We start from the raw sequence: 18,915 nt of genomic DNA, 5'->3' as shown, positions 1-18,915 counted from the left end.
CCTCTTTGCAGAGGCTGGTCTGTGACTCCTGTAACCCGTGTATACATCTTCCTTTTACAGTATTTCAAGGACCTCTGTACCCATTTCCTCATACAGCATTTCAAGGAATGCCTTGTTTCTGTTTCCACATATGCATCATTTGATCACAAAAACTCTTAGGCTTCATGTAAATGACTTTATTACAAACTGAAAATATATCTTCTTTAATTTTAGCAACACATATATACAGAGTTCTAACCACTAGTCCAAATCCACTAGCACCACTCGTGCTTTGTACAGGGTCATCTGAGCTCCCAGCTTGGGAAAGAATAAAATCTTCATTTTAAGAAGGAGGAAAATAACTGTATTTCAGATGGATTTCAAACGCATAGTCAAAGCAGTAGATAACTTCCAAAATGAAAAGTGCAGATGAGTTGGTAGTTGCTGTGGCTGTTTATGCGAAGTGTGGAGCTGCCTTACTCTGTCTGTGGTGTTAACGTCTTGACTATGCAGAAGGATTACTGCGGAAGAGGACAAATCCGATAATTTAGCCTGCAGTGTAATGAGTACTAGGTTGAGAGAAGTATTTTCTGTGCTGCAAAGGTAAAATATTCTAGGTAAATCACCACTAAGACATTGGTATTCATTCATGCACCTGGGAAAGGAATACTAATTAACAGCCTGTAATATTGTCTACATTCACTTTCAAAACACTTTAATTTTCTTCCTTATCGGCATTGCTATTCAGACTTTTCTGTTTTCCTATTAAAACCCATTATATTTTTCTTTTAGAAATTCTAAAATCCAGCTTGTCCTGTAACAAAAGCAGTCTTTATTCAAGCTTACCTGCTCCCTGAAGAATCGCAGGAGTATCCCTGCACTTCCTCCAAACCTGTTCTAGACACTTGTGTAATCATTTCATTTGTGTGCAAACATCTTTCTTTTCTGATTATCTGCATTTCCAACAGCATTTTTTTAAACAGATGGTTTTAAATAATTTTACTAGAAATATAAATCTTGTATCTGCCTTTTTTTAGTTAATGAAATGCCTTTTTAGATGGAGCTGCAGATGCTGATTGACCATGATGTACCTGCCTCATCTCACTGCTGTTACTGCTTTCCATCCACCTGTTTATTCTTTTTATTTCAACATTCACTATAAAAAATTAAGCTAAAGAATCTATCTTCTATATTACACAAAAGTATAATCTAAGTATAAGGTATCTCATAATAAATGTCTTTAGACTCTACTAAAATACAATTTTATAGTCAACCCTTTGCCTCTTACAAAAAATTGTTTCTTGCCTAGAAGGCACCGCAGTCTAGATTTGCAAAGCTATTGGATACTCTTAAGTCCAAAAATTATGTTAAAATAGTTTAACCACCTTTGAGAATTGGGCCCTGTGACTTCCAGTTCTATTTTTTTTTCCCTATCTGTGCAAAAAAAGGCTACAACTCACTTCCACTCCCATTTGTGGAAGTGGCAGTCTGCCTCTCCAAAGGAGGTGTCTCTCTTCTTTCCCTATAAATCCCGCCAGGGCTCCTGCTTATGAACTTTATCTGGTCATTCGATGTCTGAGTATTACATTTTGGTTTGTGTGCTTGACTGCCTCATGTCTGACATGAGGCTCCATGATGGCATGCCAGAACCCCTCCCTACTTATTCCTCCAGGGTAAGTTGATATCGCTTGCCTTGGAGTATCGTAATTAACTATATAGTTGTATCCGAGTCTGTATCTGAAAATCAGGCATATGAATCTTCATCCTGGTCCATTCTCTGAAAGTGATTCTATACTGAACGCAAAATCAGGTTAATAGATTTTGCCTGTTAATCAAAACTCCCTGTGCTAGGTGAAAACGCATGTCCTTGTATGATCATGGCCTTTCACAAGAGAATCCTCCAAAAATCATAAAGCTGCTTTTCAATAAAAGGAAGCTTTAAGGGGGCATGAGATGATAATTTTTTTCATGAGGGCTGAGTCTAAATGCCTGCTGCTAAAAGATCAACATGACCAGAAATTTAAAAATAAATAAAAAATTCCTCTCTCGTCACACATACTTTTATTTGTGTATAGACACACTAATATAGATCTTCAGACAAACCAAAGTATTCTAAAGTGGGGGGATGACAGAGAGACAATTGCATCCTTTTATATATAACCAGGACGGAGGAGATGTTAGATAGTGTGGTACAATTTAGTATCTTACCCGATTTTGCTTTCTTCTTTAGTATTATCAGGAGCTGGAACTGAAGTAGGCAAAACTCTGGTGTATTTCCTGTGAAGAAGACACAAGAACAAAGTAATCCTCATCTAATGGTGATTTACACTCAGCCAGTTTCTAATCCCACACCAAAGTTGTTTTCTAAAACGAACAGCAAGCAAGAAATGCCAGGGCACCTGAGCTATTGCAGTACACAATCTAAGATCAACACTATGAATCAAATATGAGTTCAGGTCACTATGGAATTCTGTATTTTGTGGCAAAATCATTACAATTAAAACTGGGTTTAATCATAAGTTGGCTTGAAGTGTTTGTATTCCATTCCTCAACCTTTCATACTCTACAGCTTTATGTGTGCTTGTTTGTTGGCAAATACTGATAAAAGGAGTTAAATCCATGCGTAAATTGGAACCATAAAAGCTGATGGATTAATCATTTAATTATACATTTCTTACTTCCACACTAATAACCTTAACAAAATTTGCTAAAATTCCATTAATGTAACTTCTGCTAACAAAATTTAAATTAAATTTTTTAAAAATTAAAGAAATTCTTTTAACACAGAGAGGCTGATATTCTACCCTAAGCATTAGGTCTCCCCAAACTACATTAAAAATCGTAGCATTTTAGATTTCTCTTTGGGCCCTCTTATGCCCCAGTTCACAGCTCATAATATATTTAATGCTGTTTGAACTTTGAATTTCCAGTGTAAGCCATATTTTAGGTATCATCTCTAAAGTCATGCTCCCAAGTTTCTTATGCAGACAGCAAAGAGTCATAGGGTAAGTACACTTTTAATAATATGGTTGTGGATATTTGTACTTTTTAATGCTGGACAGATTGCTTTATGGTGCTCTTATTAAAAGGAAATATATGTGGGGAGTGCTACTGTCACAATATACATTACTTGTTTGCTAAAAATGGATAGGGATTCATTAATCACTGAACAAACTTAATCCCTCTGCACTGAGCAAACAACTCTGCCTTCCTTAGCACTACCAAAATTCACTTCCACTTGCTTTTCTTTTGACACTACACACAAAGATCTAACAGTACAGTCTGGTGCATGTCCAAAATCAGTATACAGAATATCAACTTTTTCAAAAGGTTAAATCACCTTTTTCAAAAGCTTAAAGTATCTTACACCAAGCCATGCAGTCAGCTAGATTCTTATGTTAGCTTCAGAGTTTCTTGGAATCCCTGACCTGGAGTTAACAGCCCAGCTCCTGTAACAGGGAAAGCTCAGCATTCCCCTGCTGAAGAAACAGAGTATTACCATGGATTTGTGCCATTCATTTTGGCAAAAAGCAATCGCAGAACACGTTCTTTTTGTTCCCACGTCAACTCACTGATATCCACTTTTTCAAACCGGATTTTTTCCCTAAAAAACACAGAAAAGATCACTGTAGTAGAAGCAAATTTTAAAGGCATCTCTCTCATGGATTCTATATGTGTAAAACAGATTTTAAATTCTAGCTCTGCATTGCTTTTGCTCAGCTATTCACAGCATGGAAATTGAAAAAATAAATCTGAGCACAGAGTGCTGTCTTTTCAACTTCTAAATCTAGGGCTCTTTAAACTAAATAGAACAACACCAATGATTTGTTACATGTGTAGTGGTTATAAACACTGGGAGGGGAAGGGTTAGTACTAACACGTATTAGTTTCAAGTACATTGTCCTTCCCTTGCTTCTCCTGTTCATACAAAAAAAGGTTAATACGTATAACCAATTTTCATTCCCAGTTCCAGTCTCCCCCTTCTCCTGCTCCAAGGAGAAGCTTCCTTATATCTCTATAACTACTTTCACCTCTGATTTTTCATGCGGTGTTTCTGCTGTATCATTTTTGACATAAGATAACCTAAACTGAACTGAGCATTCCGACTGATTGTGTGTCGACAAGGTATTCAATAGCCAATGTATACTATGCAAACATTTTATTTGGGAGTAGGATAATCTTGATCTCTCACCAAGGGTGTATGCAAACTTCAGCTATGAGGGACCTTAACTCTGTGGCTTAAAATCTAAGTGCCTGGACACTGCTGCAGTTTGTAGGCACAAATTCCTAGCAGGAGGTTGGAGACCTGCGATACTGGCCACTGTGGCATGCGTTGCCCTAATTTAAGCTAAACTGCATCCTAATACAAATTCTGAGATATTCACACTTAAAAATCTGAGATTTTGTTTTATTCACTACAAAATGTAATCCGGTCAATCAGTACTGTACTGCATGTGATCTTTGTTTTGATATGTGGGTGTCTATTTCATGTAATGGCTTAATTTTTAGATTATTATGAAGCTTGAGTAAAACAGCCTTTGAAAGCACAATGCAAAGCTGGGGCTTCTGACATAGGGAAGAACAGTTCAAAAAAGACTGGATTTGCCATCTACTGGATGTTTCTGTTAAAATAATCAACACAGTAAAGAGCTGTTAGCATCTTAATTGCAATTTTTAGGCTTCAGTGTTGTTACCTCACTGGAGTGAGTAAAAAGCAAAAGAGCAATGCCAGAAAAGCAAAGCCTTTATAAAACAAAAAAGATTAGAGAAGCAACAATAATTATTAAAAGGAAACTGCAGAAGCACATCTATACTGGAAGTTCTATATCAAATTCCACAGCACATGGCAGAATATGCAAAGAACTCTTTCGAGCTTATCTTCAATTTAATCCATAGAAATAATGACCAAAAATTGACAGCCTAGTTGAAATTAGGTGCTCACAAAGTCATTATTAATTGGTAGGCTATTACACCTCATACAGTTATTCTCACTACAGAAGCCACCACAAGCATTCAAAATCTAGACAATATTATCACACAAAGGGGTTTTTCAGGTCTACTAGGAAGACGGACAGTAGTTTTTGATGTTTCAATACCAGTAGCATTTCTCTGCTTCCTCTAGGTCTCTGTACACACTATTTGTGCTATTTACGTTGCTTTTGAATGTTTTGATTCTGGGAAATTCTTCCTTCCCTGCACACGCCTCCATCATTTTTCTGTAATAGGCAGTTTGGGCCTTTTTCTTATAGTGCTTTCTCCTGGATATGATCTCCTGCTTCACATGTTCCAGAGCATCTAGGAAGAACCTTTCCACCTCAGTCCTCTCATTTAAGATATTCCGGGCTAGTTTCTTCACTCGGTTCATCTCCTGATCCTTCATTTCTACTAGTTGCTGCAGTTTCTTGATCTCCACCATGCTTGCCTGGTTTTCTATCAGCACCTGATGCCGTGTTTTCTGAATGTGACATAAGGCCGTCTCCAGCTTTTCCACTTTACGCTGTAGATGTCCAATCTGTGCTTTCTGGCAATTGATCTGTAGGATCTTTTTTTGAATTAAACCTTCATTGGTTTCCTAAAAGATGAGAAGAAATTATTTGGGCTTTTATTTTATTTGCACCAAATCTGGAGGGGTTTTTTCCCCCAAAACTCACAATGTGGTAAACATGCTAGCACCTTCATATTGGAGAGTGAATACTTCTCCAGGATCAGGTTTTTGTTTACAAGAGAAGCCAGATAAAGAAGGCTTGGTATGTAGTATACATTACAGAGAGACCTATTCTTAATGGGCTAGCATAGGAAATGCTTCATTCTTTCTCCTCTGTAATTAAGATAGAATAAGAGCTCTTCTTCAGACAACTCCAAATTCAGTAACTGCAGAGGTGTCTGACCGGGGAGAGGTTAGTCTCAGTAAATTTACACCTGTAGCCAGATGTACCCCTTCCTGGAGGAGAATGAAACAGAATTAAAACCAGAGCAGAAACCTTTTTCTGTAATAGAAGAGTTTTGTCCTCTTCTAACTTCTGTTTGATTTTCTGCAATTCCATTGTCTCTTTCAGCTGGTTAGCAAATGCATCGTGAAGATGAACGTTCTCCTTAAAGTCTTCTCTCCTAGTGCTGTTCAGCTGCCTGGCCAGAGGGAAACAAAATCCAAGAGCTTTAATCACAACCTTTCCTGCTTTTTTTTTTTTTAATATTAAAACCAATATTTCAGTATCCTAATTTCAGAGCTAAGCTGTAAAATTCTTACAGGTATCTACCAAGTTTTCATAGCTTTGCTCCTAGTCCTACATCTGGACTGGGAGAATGAAGAAAGCGGTACCATTGTGATAATATTACCTCCAGTTCTCCCCTGGAACCAGTATGAGTCTTACAGTTTAAATGTAAGTGCTGACATCATTTTGGCATTTGAAATATAAAAGCAGCCTAGGGCATCACTGATTTTGCCCTTCAAAGCCCATGCAGTAACATGGGCAACTTGTTCTTTAGAACACAGTGCTAAAATTGTTTCATAAAGTAGGAAACAGGAAAAGCAAGTGTTTCTTACAAAACAGCCTCATGCTGGGTGGTCTCTGTCATCACTCTTTGCTTTTTCTCAACATCTTCTTCTAGTCTTTTCTAAAACGGAGAAAAGCCTGTTTAAATTTTGCATGAGGCACGTGGCACTGAAGCTAAATTCTGACACAGCGTAAATTCTAAAATCATTCCTACAGTTTTCAGCTCACACGATGTCTTGCTAGAGAAAACAGTGAACCCCCAAGGGCACTGAAGTTCCCAATGGAAGTGGAGAATATGGCCTCTCTGGGATCCTGACATCCCATGTTTTTCCTTGGAAAGCTGCACCTAGCCTCCAACTCATTCATTGCACTTGTGTTGACATGGGAAATTGTAAAGTGCTCAGTAAAGAACTCTGAAAACTATATAAATGAGAGTAGTCAGTGGGAGAAATAATTTTGTTCTCATAAAAGTTTCTGTAACTGCCTGTCAGTCTCACCTTTTCTTCGAGAAAACTCCTCTCCAATCTCACAGCCACTTCATGACGTCTCCTGTTTGAGATCTCAATACTCTCTTTTAACTATGATAAAAAATAAAATCTCTTTAATAATATTTTATTTCAGCCTTGTAACTAAAAGTGTGGATGTACACTTCACGGAGGAATTTGGTAGTCTTTCCTGGCACTACTCACAGTCTTCATCAAATTTTTACACAATCTATAAAATTCACTTAACTGTCTGACTTGTATTATCGCTTTGCTTCCCCTTCATAGATGACCTGTGCCCATGTTTTTCACATCACTGACAGTCATTCACACACACTCTGTCACTCTGTTTAATGCTCAGTTTTAGATATCTGCTTTACTTTGCCTATTCATTCAGTCATCAAGATCATTCAAAGTCCAACACCTCCAGTGTTCTTTGAAAAATGTGTGAATAACTCATATTTAATAGCTTAGTTTAAAAGCAGCTATATATTAATAATCCAAATGCAGTTGACCAATCATTTGTCTCCACGGAAAGCATTTGGTTTTGTTTCTAAGCCCCTTCTTGCAGTTGAAAAAAATTCCAGTAGAGCTGAATCAGCAAGGCACTTGAATTGCTCAAGGCACTTTTTTAACGTCATCGGTCAGCTGCGATGATACTTTTTTATTCCAGGCTGAAATGTTTTAGTGGCAATACTACTATTTAATGTTTATATTATAGCTCCAAAGTACCTCTGATTAGGTCATGTGCTGTATAGGTGCTTAGTGAAAGACAGTCCCTAGTTTTATATTTGAAATGGCTTATGTGGCTGAAAAGATGATACAATACTAGCATTCACATTCTAACTGAGCTGACCAGTGAGAAATCAGTCAGACCTACACTGCTTACAGTCAATTGCTAGCTCCTCCATATATATCTTTAAAGTGTGTACTAGATGCTCTAGTCCATCCCCATATATGTTTGTATGATTCCATGTTATTGTGTAAAAAACCAAAACCAACTCTACAGTATCGGACCATTACAGAAGTGAGTTCTGGCTACAGAACATGGATTTTATCAATGTAGTGCTTTTCCTCACTCTCTGTGAACTGTAAAGAAAACAATCCAGTAGATCGGCCATGTCTGTTCTCCTCCACTCCCAAACTCTATACAGACAGAAAAGTTGCTTTTTAAATAAATATTGTAAATACATATTTATGATAAACTTACATCTTCCAGCTCTTTTTCCATAGCTGCTTTCTCCCTGTGGAAGTCCTTTATTAATTTCAGTTCTAATTGAATTTGGCCAATTTCTCCAACTTTTTTCTGAAATTTCTCTTCCAGTTCTTGTATTTTTTGGGCATAATAGTCTGCCTGCAAAACAGAAATTCTCAATAAGAAGAAAACAAAATGGAATAAAACAATCATCAAATATTGTAACATAAAACACAGAGCACACAGAACCAAACACCTGAAATTATACTGAGCTGCAGTGTTTTAAAAAACACATCTTCAGAAGAAATGCTGCAAACTCAGCAGAAGTGACCCTGCAGTGAAATAACAAGTCTAGAAATGAATAGTAAGTTTAAAGCAACATCCATAATATCATTGTATTAGGTTTGCATGGCAACGCTTTGGTAGTAGGGGGGCTACAGGGGTGGCTTCTGGGAGACGCTGCTAGAAGCTTCCCCTATGCCAAATAGAGCCCATGCCAGTCAGCTCCAAGATGGACTCGCCACTGGCGAAAGCCGAGCCCATCAGCAATGGTGGTAGTGCCTCTGTGATAACATATTTAAGAAGGGGAAAAAAAACTGCTGCGCAACAGCAGCAGGAAGAGAGGAATGAGAATACGTGAGAGAAACAACCCCGCAGACACCAAGGCCAGTGAAGAAGGAGGGGAGGAAGTGCTCAAGGCGCTGGAGCAGATTCCCCCACAGCCCGTGGTGAAGACCATGGTGAGGCAGGCTGTCCCCTTGCAGCCGGTGGAGCTTAATGGTGGAGAAGATATCCACCTGCAGCCTGTGGGGGACCCCACGCCAGAGCAGGTGGATGGGCCTGAAGGAGGCTGTGACCCTGTGGAGAGCTGGCACTGGAGCAGGCTCCTGGCAGGACCTGTGGCCCTGTGTAGAGAGAAGCCAATACTGGAGCAGGTTTGCTGGCAGGACTTGTGACCCCGCAGGGGACTCACGCTGGAGCAGTCTGTTCCTGAAGGACTGCACCCCGTGGAAGGGACTCACGCTGGAGCAGTTCATGAAGAACTGCAGCCCGTGGGAAGGACCCATGTTGGAAAAGTTCATGGAGGACTGTCTCCTGTGGGAGGGACCCCACACTGTAGCAGGGGAAGAGCGTGAGGAGGAAGGAGTGGCAGAGGTAACGTGATGAACTGACTGCAATCCCCATTCCCCGTCCCCCTGTGCCACTGTGGGGGAGGAGGTAGAGAAATTGTGAGTGAAGTTGAGCCTGGGAAGAAGGGAGGGGTGGGGAGAAGGTGTTTTAAGATTTGGTTTTATTTATCATTATGCTACTCTGATTTGATTGGTAATAAATTAAGTTAATTTCCCCAAGTCGAGTCTGTTTTGTCCATGACAGTAATTGCTGAGTGATCTCTCTGCCCTTATCTCAACCCACGTGCCTTTCGTCGTATTTTTTTCTCCCTCTGTCCAGCTGAGGAGTGGAGTGACAGAGCAGCTTGGTGGGCACCTGGTGTCCAGCCAATGTCAACCCACTGCATCTATCATCTACAGCCTTTTCTGCTCTTTATAATCTGAGGGTGAGAGAAAGTTCCTTGTGGAGTCTGCTTGATGGGAGATAACTGTCTTAAGGTGCAGATGAACACAGTTCTGTGTTTCTTATTGAAGCCAGATTAACAAATAATAATTTTCTCAGTTCTTTTTAATAATTCTTGGTTCAACAGTAATGAATGAAGGAGAACTATAGAAGAATTCAAAGTAGTTATTGTTTATCTCAGTAAAATGAAACATGTTTTTGCTGTGCCTCCGGCCTCATCATTACCCAACTGGTTCCTAATACTATTTCAGATGCTATAAAATACTCTTACTACTATCTGAAATAGTACTACAGGGTCTTGGGATAACTCCCACATCATCATTGTTTTTTTCGAGTTCTTTCTTCATGCAATATTTTTGCATCAAAAACTGTAACAGGCAACTGTCCTAGCTTGTTCCACATACTGAAATCAGAACTACTTTTCAGGCTGAAACAGGTAACTATAGGCACTGTTAGGTTTGCAGTAGGTAACCATAGGCACACAGGCAACCATAGGCACACAGGCAACCATAGGCACTGTTAAGTTTGAAATAAGTAACTGTTAGGTTTGAAATAACTAACCAGAGAAACCTCACCAGGGAAATACTGGAGTTTTCTATGTTTTGTTTAAGAAACTAAGGAAACCGTCACGGACACCAGTTATGCTGCTTGGAAACCCCCTTACCATTCCCATCCTGATTTGAATATCAGGGATAGTTTCCAATTAGTAGAGTAGAACAAACCAATGATTGTTTTAGAATAAGAATATTGATGAGGTTATAATTAACTGAACCAATCGTTGTAAAGGTTAAATTTAAGAGTGAGCATACTATGCATTTTTATGTAAATCAGTGTATAAAAACTGATGGATTTTAATGTTTGGTTGGACACATATGGAGGAGCTATTCCCCGTGTCCCCAGCGCTGCAATAAAGAAGTGCCTGCTTATCTGCTTCGTGTAGATGAGTTTTCTTCCCAATTGCTAACACTAAGGACAAAGAGAAAAGTTCATTCACCAGTTTCTTTTTCTCTTCTTGCGCTTGCTGTTTCAAATCAATCAGCTCCTGCTTCAGTTTCTCAGTCTGTGAAAAGAGAAATCAAGAAACAATAAGGGAGAGGCGGGGGAAGTATCCTTGTTGTGTTCTCTTCAAATTTAGTTATGAGAAGACACAGAAAGAGGGAAAAGGTCCCTCATTTGCAGTGTTCAGGTCAACCAAACCATGTTTAAAACCATTTGATTTGTGCTAAGCATAGGAAATAATGTAAGCTTAAACTATAAAAACCCACACATATTAGATACAAACAGATCTGTGACTCTGCTGAAGAATTAGAACTATGTGGACAGAGAGTTTTCTTCCTTACTGTTTTGGATAGTGCTGCAGTGTTAGAGAAGTAGATTAGAAAAGGAGAAAAAAAAGACAGACACAGAGAGAAAAACAGGCAACTGGAAAAAGGTCTGAGTAAGATCTTCTACACTGGATAGGCTGAAAGAAAAAAGCGAGATGTGAGCAAGAAAATTGTCTCCTACCATTTGACCTCACCAATGTTCTGGGGATCAGAGCTTTGTATCTTCTTACTCAATAAATAGGATGTTAAAATAATTTAATTTTAGTTTCCACTTTCAGTTTCTTTTTCTAACTGAAAAAGGGTTTTACTTGGTACTTGGATTTAGAAAAGTAGGAATAGTACTAAAGTGAAATAATTTGCGATAGAGGAAATGGAAGCTACAGTGTAGGGCTGTTGCTTCTTCACTGTGTTCTGAGTAGAGTTCGGCTCTATTTTATCTAAAATCTTCTCCAGGTAGCTAAAACCAGCAGATTCCCCTTTAGCTTTCTCTTTTTTCAAGCTGAAGGAACGCTTCAGCCTCTTCTTGTACATCATGTGCTGAAGCCCCCGACCATTTCCGTGCCCCTCCCCTGAACTCGCCCCGGTATACCGCTCTCCCCCTTGTAGTGAGGGGGAGCAAACCGGGCGCCCTATTCCCATGTGAGGGAGCAGGCCCCAGGCAGGGAGGGCGCTAGGGGAGAGGCCTCCCCCTCGCAGCGAAGAGCCTTCCCGCCGCAGGGCCGCACCGCTGCCTCACACCCACCCGGCCCTCCAGGGCCCCGCACGGCTGCTGTCCCCGCGGCGGGGCGGGCACTGCCGGCAGGGAAGTAACGCCGTCCCGCCCGCGTCCATCTTTGGCCGCAGGCACCGAAACACGGCGCGGGGGGCGGGACCTGCCGTTAGGTGTTTCGCTACAGATGGCTGCGCGCCAGGAAGCCGTATCTGGGGGCCGGGGGGGAGAGGGGCCTGCCCGGCTGCGCGCACACCTCCTTCGCCTTCTCCTGGCCTCGCTTCGGGAGGAAGGCCTCCACGACCGCCGCCTCCCTCCCCGCGTCCTGCTGCCGCCTCAGCAGCTCCGCGTTGCTCCCGGCCAGCCGGCAGGTGGCTTCGCGGTACTCGGCCGGGGACGCCTCGGTCGCCGCCAGCCGAGCCTCCTCCCATAGCGCCGCGTCGACCCCGTCCCGCTTCCCCTCAGACACCCGGGCCGCCTGCCCCGCCGCCGTCGGCCCGCGGGAGCAGGAGGAGCCGCTGCGGCACAACGACCGACGCCCGCCCACCATGACCCCCACGACCCCCACCTTCGCCGCGTCTCCACGGCAACCCGCCCCGCCCGTCACGGCGGAGGCCCCGCCCCGTTGCCTCGGTTACCGGCCTCCTGGCGCGCCGCCTGCCTCGCGACCCTCCCCCGCGCCCGCCGTAGCCGCAGCGAGGAGCGCGCGGAGGCCTGTTCCCATGGAAACCGGACGGCGCTGTCTCCGCGACGCGCAACTCACGCGACGGGCGTGTCGTCATGTGGGCGCGTTGACGTGACCGGCAGGACCGGCGAGATGTGGCGCCGCCGCCAGCGCCGCGAGCTACCGGTGAGCGCGCGTGGCGGCGCGGGCGGGGGGAGAGGTGTGTGACAGCGCCGCGCTGCCATGACAACCGGCCACAGGGCGCCGGGACCAGCAGCGCGGGGGCTGCCGGGGGCCCGCTCGGTGCTGCCGGCGTCTTGCCGGGGCTGCCGGCGTCCTGCCGGGCGCGGCGAAGGAGCGGGCGAGGAGGCGCTCCGAGGCTAGGTCAGCCCACGCCCCCCGGCCCGTGCCTGTTACCGGCGCCCCGGGAGGGAGCTCCGCTGGGGTGCGACGCCGGGGAGGTGTCAGGGAGCGGCGTGAGGCCCTGGGCAGCGGAGAAGTTCGGCGGCGCTTCCGTTACTCTCCGCGGTGCCGGCTGGGGCGGGGGGAACGTCGTGCTGTCTTGATCGTGTGACAACTGCGGGTGGCTGATGTGAAGAAGAAATGGGTATTTCTGCACCGTGTCACCGGTGCCGGCCTCGGGAAGAGACCCGCGGGGTGCCGAGGGGCGCGCTTGCCGCCGCCGGGGTACGGGGAGGCGCCGCGGAGGCTTTGGCTTGGGGAGGATCACAGAGCGGCCGCGTGGAAGGCTGCCTTGGTCTAATTAAATAGGACAGTTGAAAACCCACTTGGCCAGAAATGAGGATAAATAAATAATGTGTATTTGGAGCCTCAGTACGGGAAAAAGATTAAAACTGCTGATAACGCGTGTTTATGAGTTGGTTCTGGGTTTTTTCCAGCGTTCAAAGCTCTAGATCCAGAATTGTACCCCAAAAATATGTGTGCAAATAATATTTTGCTACTATCTTTATGGAAATGCTGGGAAATTCTGCCAATAAATTAAATTATTCTTTCTATTGTGATTTTTAAACTGCATACTTTCAAGAAGCTTAAATTTTTGTCAAAGCAATCCAGGAAAGCTTTTTTTTTTTTTTTTTTAACTAGGTAAAAGTAAGTCCAGGAAAAATGTTGTAACTGTTTCTGGGGGAAAAAAAAAAAGGTAACAATGTATTTGTCTAGTCATGAGTGTTGAGTGTAAAAGCTGCTCATCTGGGAAGTAGGTCTTGTTACCATAAGAGCTTCTCATCTGGAAAATAGATTTTGTTACTGTTTTAGTGCAGAAAAGTGACCTTCCAGTCTGAATGATTTTGGTGTGCCTGAGCAATAAATAACAATATGAATTTAATTACATAAGTTGTCTATTTTGTGTCCTAAAATATTTGCCTAAGTATTCATATATCCTAAATAGTTCTAATTATTTTCTAATATTTTTCTTTATGTCCAAATATTTCCCAATGATATTTTAGGAAACAGAAGGGAAATTCTTGTGTATCTCAGGTGCACTGCTTCTCTTTCTGCTCAGAAGAGACAGACTCATGCATTTTTACAGGGAGTTGCTCCCGTTGCTGTGTTTTGGGTTTTGCATGTTCTTTTGACAGAAATATGCAAGAATGGGGGTGAAACTTTCTTGTCTTGAAAACCACCAGTGTTTCTGTGTATGGCAAACTCTAAGTAAGGTCGTGTTTTGCTGTCTTAAGGTTTCTTATTATTATTCTGGCATTGGTTTTACTTTTGTTGTTTAAGGAGAGTTTGGTTGGGGTTTTTTGGTCTGGTTTTTGTTTTCCTTTCTATTCATGCTCTCAGTTTTGACACTTTCTCTGCAGCATCCCAGTATTTTTGGATCGTACAGTCTCTGTAGCTCCCAAATCTCTATATTGGATGTGCTTCAACTTTTTGGTTTAGTATCTAAGATCTGCCTTATACAGATGATATTTCCATGTGTTTCTCTGTGTTGGGAAATAAGCGTTCTACCTTGTGTCACTGGACTCAGGCCGGTGCTGTTGAGGTCAATTGTAACATTTGTGTAAATGTTTTATGAACTTGTTGAACTTGGTTAACTTTCAGCTTCTTGAAATTCATCCCGTGTAATTATCTGAGCATGTTTCACTGGTCGTATTGAGCAATGATAAACTCAAATCTGAAAAAAAGCAACTCAGCTGATATTTTATGTGCCTCTGTGACCTTATAACTTGACTGATACATAGTCCACTTCTACTAGCTGAAAGAGAAGGTGAAAAAAAGAAGCGCAGGCACAGTGCCTCTTGTTGCAGTGTCGTCTCTTGTCACGGCGCTCCGAAGGGGTTTTCATTAGGAACCTCTGGAGTGGAATAGCTGTTGCTTCCATCCTGCTTAAGGTGTGTGCCTAACATATTGACAATTGATGTTGATTATTACTGCTTATTTATAAGGGCAGTAACTGGAGCCTACTGACAGTGATCTACGTGTTTTACCTGATGAACTGCTTGCTTATATTAATGAACTTGTGCTCATATTACTGTTACTCTGTTTCTCCTTTCTGTTTGTTGGATTTTAAGTTGTTTGAGAGGAACTCTTTTGGAAATATTTTTCCTTCTCAGTAACTAATCTCTTGTCTGTCTCTACCCTAATTTTTTTCCTCCATTCTTTCTTCTGACCCTCTCTTTCCAAATTCCTTTTCCGTTGCCATTTCTGTTATGCTCTGCCCATTTCCCTCTGTTGTCTCTGATTTCTTACTCTCCTCATTTATTTTTATGCTTTTTGTGGACACTCTTTTGCTAGTGCACTTGGTTAAATGGTCTGAACCACTCACCGAAGAGGCTCAATGTGCTTTTTTCATTTTTAACAATGGTGGAGAAAAATAAAATCCTGAATTTTATTTTTTTATCTTTAGGAGGATAAAGGCGGAAAGGGAAAAAAGTCAGGGGAGAAGTAGTGAACAGAAAGTGTGAAGTGGTGGTGGATGTATGAGAAGGGTTAGAGAAGAGAAGTTTAGTGAGGGAGTGTTTCATGGGAGGTTGAGGCTCATCCACTAGTAGATCTGGCAAGAAAAGTATGTTAGTGATGGCAATTGCTCAGATATTTTCGGATCATCAGAGATTCTGAGGCTTGCGTAAGTGTCACATGTGCCCTTTGTAATAGGACTCTGGAGTTTGTTCTTAAGGCAGGTGCTTGGGTTGTATTCGTGATGGTTCAGTAAGCAAAGTCCTTACATTGCATGAGAATAACACCACCCTTCTGGCCGGCTGGAAGGTAGTACTCAATAACGCGGCTTACGCTCTGTTAAAACAGTGCAGCTTCTTGCATTTTCAGTCGCCCTCCTTGCTGTGATGAAGCAAACGTGGGTAACGCCAGCTGCATCTTTGTACAAACCTATAGCTATGGAGCTGCCAAACAGCTCAGCACTTTTCATGAACTCTGTTCAGGATAGGACTTTCAAGTTGTTACAGGTGAGAACTAAGTTTTTACTCATTTCCACATAAAATGTGAATGCTTTAGAAACTACTACAGTTGGAGTTGATCTGTCACAGAGGGTGGCCAGGGCTATTGCCTGCTTATGGAATGGTGAAGTCACTACTTCTTCTTCTCAGAGTGTGCTTCTAAGGCAGAGTGGATCAAGAGCTTGTGGGTCTGCCTGCAGCTCTCTGCATTTACTAGGAAGAGGAGGATACAAATAAAGGTCACAGAAGACAGGCAAAGTTGCCCTTCTGCAGTGGGCTGCTCATTTTGTTTGCCCTAGAAATAGCTGAACACTTGAGTGAGTTAGAGAGACACTCGAGAATGACACAATGTAACGTTGTTCACTGAGAATGGGTAAAAGTTAATCTCACTTTGCCGTAACTGGGGACAAAGGTGAGGGATAGAAATAATAAAAGTCGTACAAGGGCTAAATCTGGGATAAAAGGTAGTGGAGGATAAGTGAGTTCTTTGGGTGTGGGAGAAGGGTGTGTGGAAGTAGAGGCTATGTCAGGTTCACGTAGAAAGGAAAGGAGAGGGGTTAGGATTAGGAATGAATAAATGTAGGATGGAGACGGCAAATAAAGATTTTGAGGGAATGAACATAGGGGGCTGAGCAGATAGCTAAAAGACAGTCAAATGTTAGGGCTAGAGGTGGGTGAGGGTCTCGGGCAGAGCAGATGAACAGGTGTATGAAGTAGAATATTCAGTGCTGTGGGTGGATGGATGTGTTACCGAGTGTCTGGAGAACGATAAGGAGCTGTTGCACCTCCTGTGTGCTGAGTGTTCTGTGCGTATGTCAGTGCAGGCGATACTGCATATGGTGGGGCAACTGGCCACGTGCTCTTTTCTACTGCCAAAATGCAAGTAACAAAGATAGATAGCTATATATAATCCTCCTTTTTACCTGGGCACCCTATGAACCCTGTAATTTCTGTGCCCATATCTTTCCTTTATTAGCATTTCTCAAGAAAAACATATGCAAAGAGATACGTGTTAACAGAGAGGAGGTGTAGTTGTTGTATCTTGATACCCAATACTGCATCACACAACTTTGGGGCCTTGGCTTATTGAAGCTGTTGTGAGAAGCTGTGTGAGCAACCTGAGTGTTCAGGGCAACTGGTCTAGGTGTGAGAGCATGGTGGGGTTTTGCTGCAGGGTTGTGGGTTTTTTTGTAATTCTGAAAATGTGTCAGGAGAAAATTATGAAAAACCAAAATGAAGACAGAAAGGAAACGTATGAAAGACTGAGAGGCAGAGCCCAGGTGCACCTTACAGTTGCACCTCTTGTGCAGCACAGGCTTTTCTTGGGGACAAGGATGCTGCGGGAAAGCTATGCCTTCACTCTGTGTGCTGATCTCTTCCAGCAGCTGTTCTTAGCCCGAGATGAAATTCTCTTTGTTTGTGACTCTGAATAACACTTGTGTTCTGCCACAGTATCTCATGTGTGTAAATGTTAGGGCAAAAGGGTTCTGCCCTGAGTTCCCCTTTGGTGATGCCTCTGTTCAGATAACATTTGGGTTTTTTGGAGGTTCTGGGGGCTGCAAATGCTGAGAACCTTCAAGCCAGATCAGCAAAAAATTTGTCCAAATAAAGTCAGAACTAGAAATACTGGGAAGCAAACTACTTTAAGTCTTCCACATTTGGGAAATGGAGAAACCTTTACTCTGAAAGAACAAATCACTTTGATGCAGTTGTAGCACTAAGTGCAGTAAATCACATCTTTTGGATGAGGTGTGAAGTAGTAATTCATGTTAGAATTACATATTAGATGCTTAGAAAAGCATCTAAAGGGCAGAATATATGTGTATAGACTGATTTTTTTTTTCTACAGACTTTTTAAGGAGAGGGCTCTTGGTAATTTCCATTCCTGCTTTTTTTCTTTACAGAACCTACTGCAGCTCTGTGATTGCTGATCCATGCTTGACTGCCTCAAGTGGTTCTGGCAAGATGGCATCTTCCAGACTTCCGATCCTTCTAGCATTGGCGTTTTCCTCTTTGTCCTTTGTTCTTTCCCATGCAAACAGGGAGATGTGGTTTCAGGATTTCTTTCCACCTAACATGTGCCCTATAAATGCCAAAGCAAACATGTTTTATGGCATAATGTTTGATGCAGGAAGCACTGGAACCCGGATTCACATTTACACCTTTGTGCAGAAGAGCCCAGGTAAGACCCCGTGTCAGTGTGTGCACTTGGAGTATGTTGACTCAGGTTCCAACTTCCCAAAAGAGGCTTTTTTTCATTTGTGAACAACTGAAGATTTCTACAGTTTTTCCTTCAAATGGTCCTCTGGCAGATGATTATTGTCCATTTTTGGTGGTGTTTTGCTGTGAAAGTATCTTTTTTGTAGATCTTTTGAAATTCAGAGGTTTCATTTGGAGTATACTGGAGAGTTCTGAATTTCCAAAGGTTTTCATCTATGCAGCTGTTTAAATGAATGTCTAATTGAGTTAGAAAGAGGCTTGCGCTGTTTTTGTCAAGTTGCATGTTACCTTGAATTATATCAAGAGATACTTAAATTCTGCATATGTTTATATGTCACATTTTGTAGCAAATTAAAATCAGTAAATTAAAGAGTTATAAGCACCAAAGGTCTGAGACATTTCCAGGAGAATTCCTGTGTGCAGGTGCACCACACTCCAGTATATCTGCTTCTGACACGGTGCAGAGGTACCCAAGTTGGCTGCACATGCAACAGGATTCAAGAGGGTGAATTACCTAGAGTACAGTGAGCCAGCATATTTGCAAAGGTTGAAGGCTGGTTGGTGGAATTCAGCTAATAAGCCCTTCAGGACCATGCGTAGTATTTATGTGGCTTCACACTATTTCAACCTTAGTTTGGAAGGACTGGTACAACATCCAGCTCTGATGGACTCAGCCTGACTTGTAACATACAATATTCAGGGTAGCTTCTAGATCCAAGTTGCTCTGGGAGCAATGGTCACACTTGTTTGGCTTTGTAGCCAAGTGCTTGAGCCCATTCAGCTCTGTTCTGTGTTTGTGAGTTGGGTGAATCACCTAATGATAATCAGGAGTTGACTGTATATGTCTTAATATGAATTC

The 18,915-nt window shown here is 42.3% G+C and overlaps 2 protein-coding genes across 4 annotated transcripts in view; one reads left to right on the top strand and one right to left on the bottom strand.

Moving 5' to 3' along the window:
• Nucleotides 1-164: 164 nt before the first annotated feature.
• BBOF1 (basal body orientation factor 1) lies at nucleotides 165-12,306 on the bottom strand. Its single transcript, XM_068397370.1, has 10 exons — nucleotides 12,013-12,306; nucleotides 10,717-10,782; nucleotides 8,166-8,309; nucleotides 6,971-7,051; nucleotides 6,524-6,594; nucleotides 5,961-6,105; nucleotides 5,076-5,551; nucleotides 3,479-3,583; nucleotides 2,188-2,256; nucleotides 165-574 (listed from the first exon to the last, which is right to left on the bottom strand). The coding sequence occupies exons 1-10, from the start codon at nucleotides 12,304-12,306 to the stop codon at nucleotides 349-351; spliced, it is 1,677 nt and encodes a 558-aa protein (XP_068253471.1). The 3' UTR covers nucleotides 165-348.
• ENTPD5 (ectonucleoside triphosphate diphosphohydrolase 5 (inactive)) overlaps nucleotides 12,143-18,915 on the top strand; it is a 25,292-nt gene continuing 18,519 nt past the window's right edge. The window contains exons 1-2 of one of the 3 annotated variants that reach the window (XM_068397964.1): nucleotides 12,143-12,606; nucleotides 17,741-18,018. In XM_068397964.1, the coding sequence (XP_068254065.1) occupies nucleotides 17,802-18,018 (217 nt within the window). In that variant the 5' untranslated portion in view covers nucleotides 12,143-12,606; nucleotides 17,741-17,801. Of the gene's footprint in view, nucleotides 12,607-12,740; nucleotides 12,805-14,694; nucleotides 14,775-17,740; nucleotides 18,019-18,915 lie in introns of those variants that run through there. The other 2 variants (XM_068397968.1, XM_068397967.1) reach the window with 2 other exon arrangements.

Source organism: Nyctibius grandis, chromosome 4 (genome assembly GCF_013368605.1).
Source record: "Nyctibius grandis isolate bNycGra1 chromosome 4, bNycGra1.pri, whole genome shotgun sequence".
NCBI lineage: Eukaryota > Metazoa > Chordata > Aves > Nyctibiiformes > Nyctibiidae > Nyctibius > Nyctibius grandis.
The sequence above is the reverse complement of the archived record's forward strand: the minus strand, read 5'-3'. Positions and strand labels throughout refer to the sequence as shown.

Coding starts and splice junctions, on each gene's coding strand:
- BBOF1 (XM_068397370.1), bottom strand. CDS start 12,306: ATGGTGGGCGGGCGTCGGTCGTTGTGCCGCAGCGGCTCCTCCTGCTCC. Junction 6,595..6,970: donor GGAGTTTTCTCGAAGAAAAG/GTGAGACTGACA, acceptor TCTCCGTTTTAG/AAAAGACTAGAAGAAGATGT. Junction 5,552..5,960: donor CTCTTCTATTACAGAAAAAG/GTTTCTGCTCTG, acceptor CTCATCTTTTAG/GAAACCAATGAAGGTTTAAT.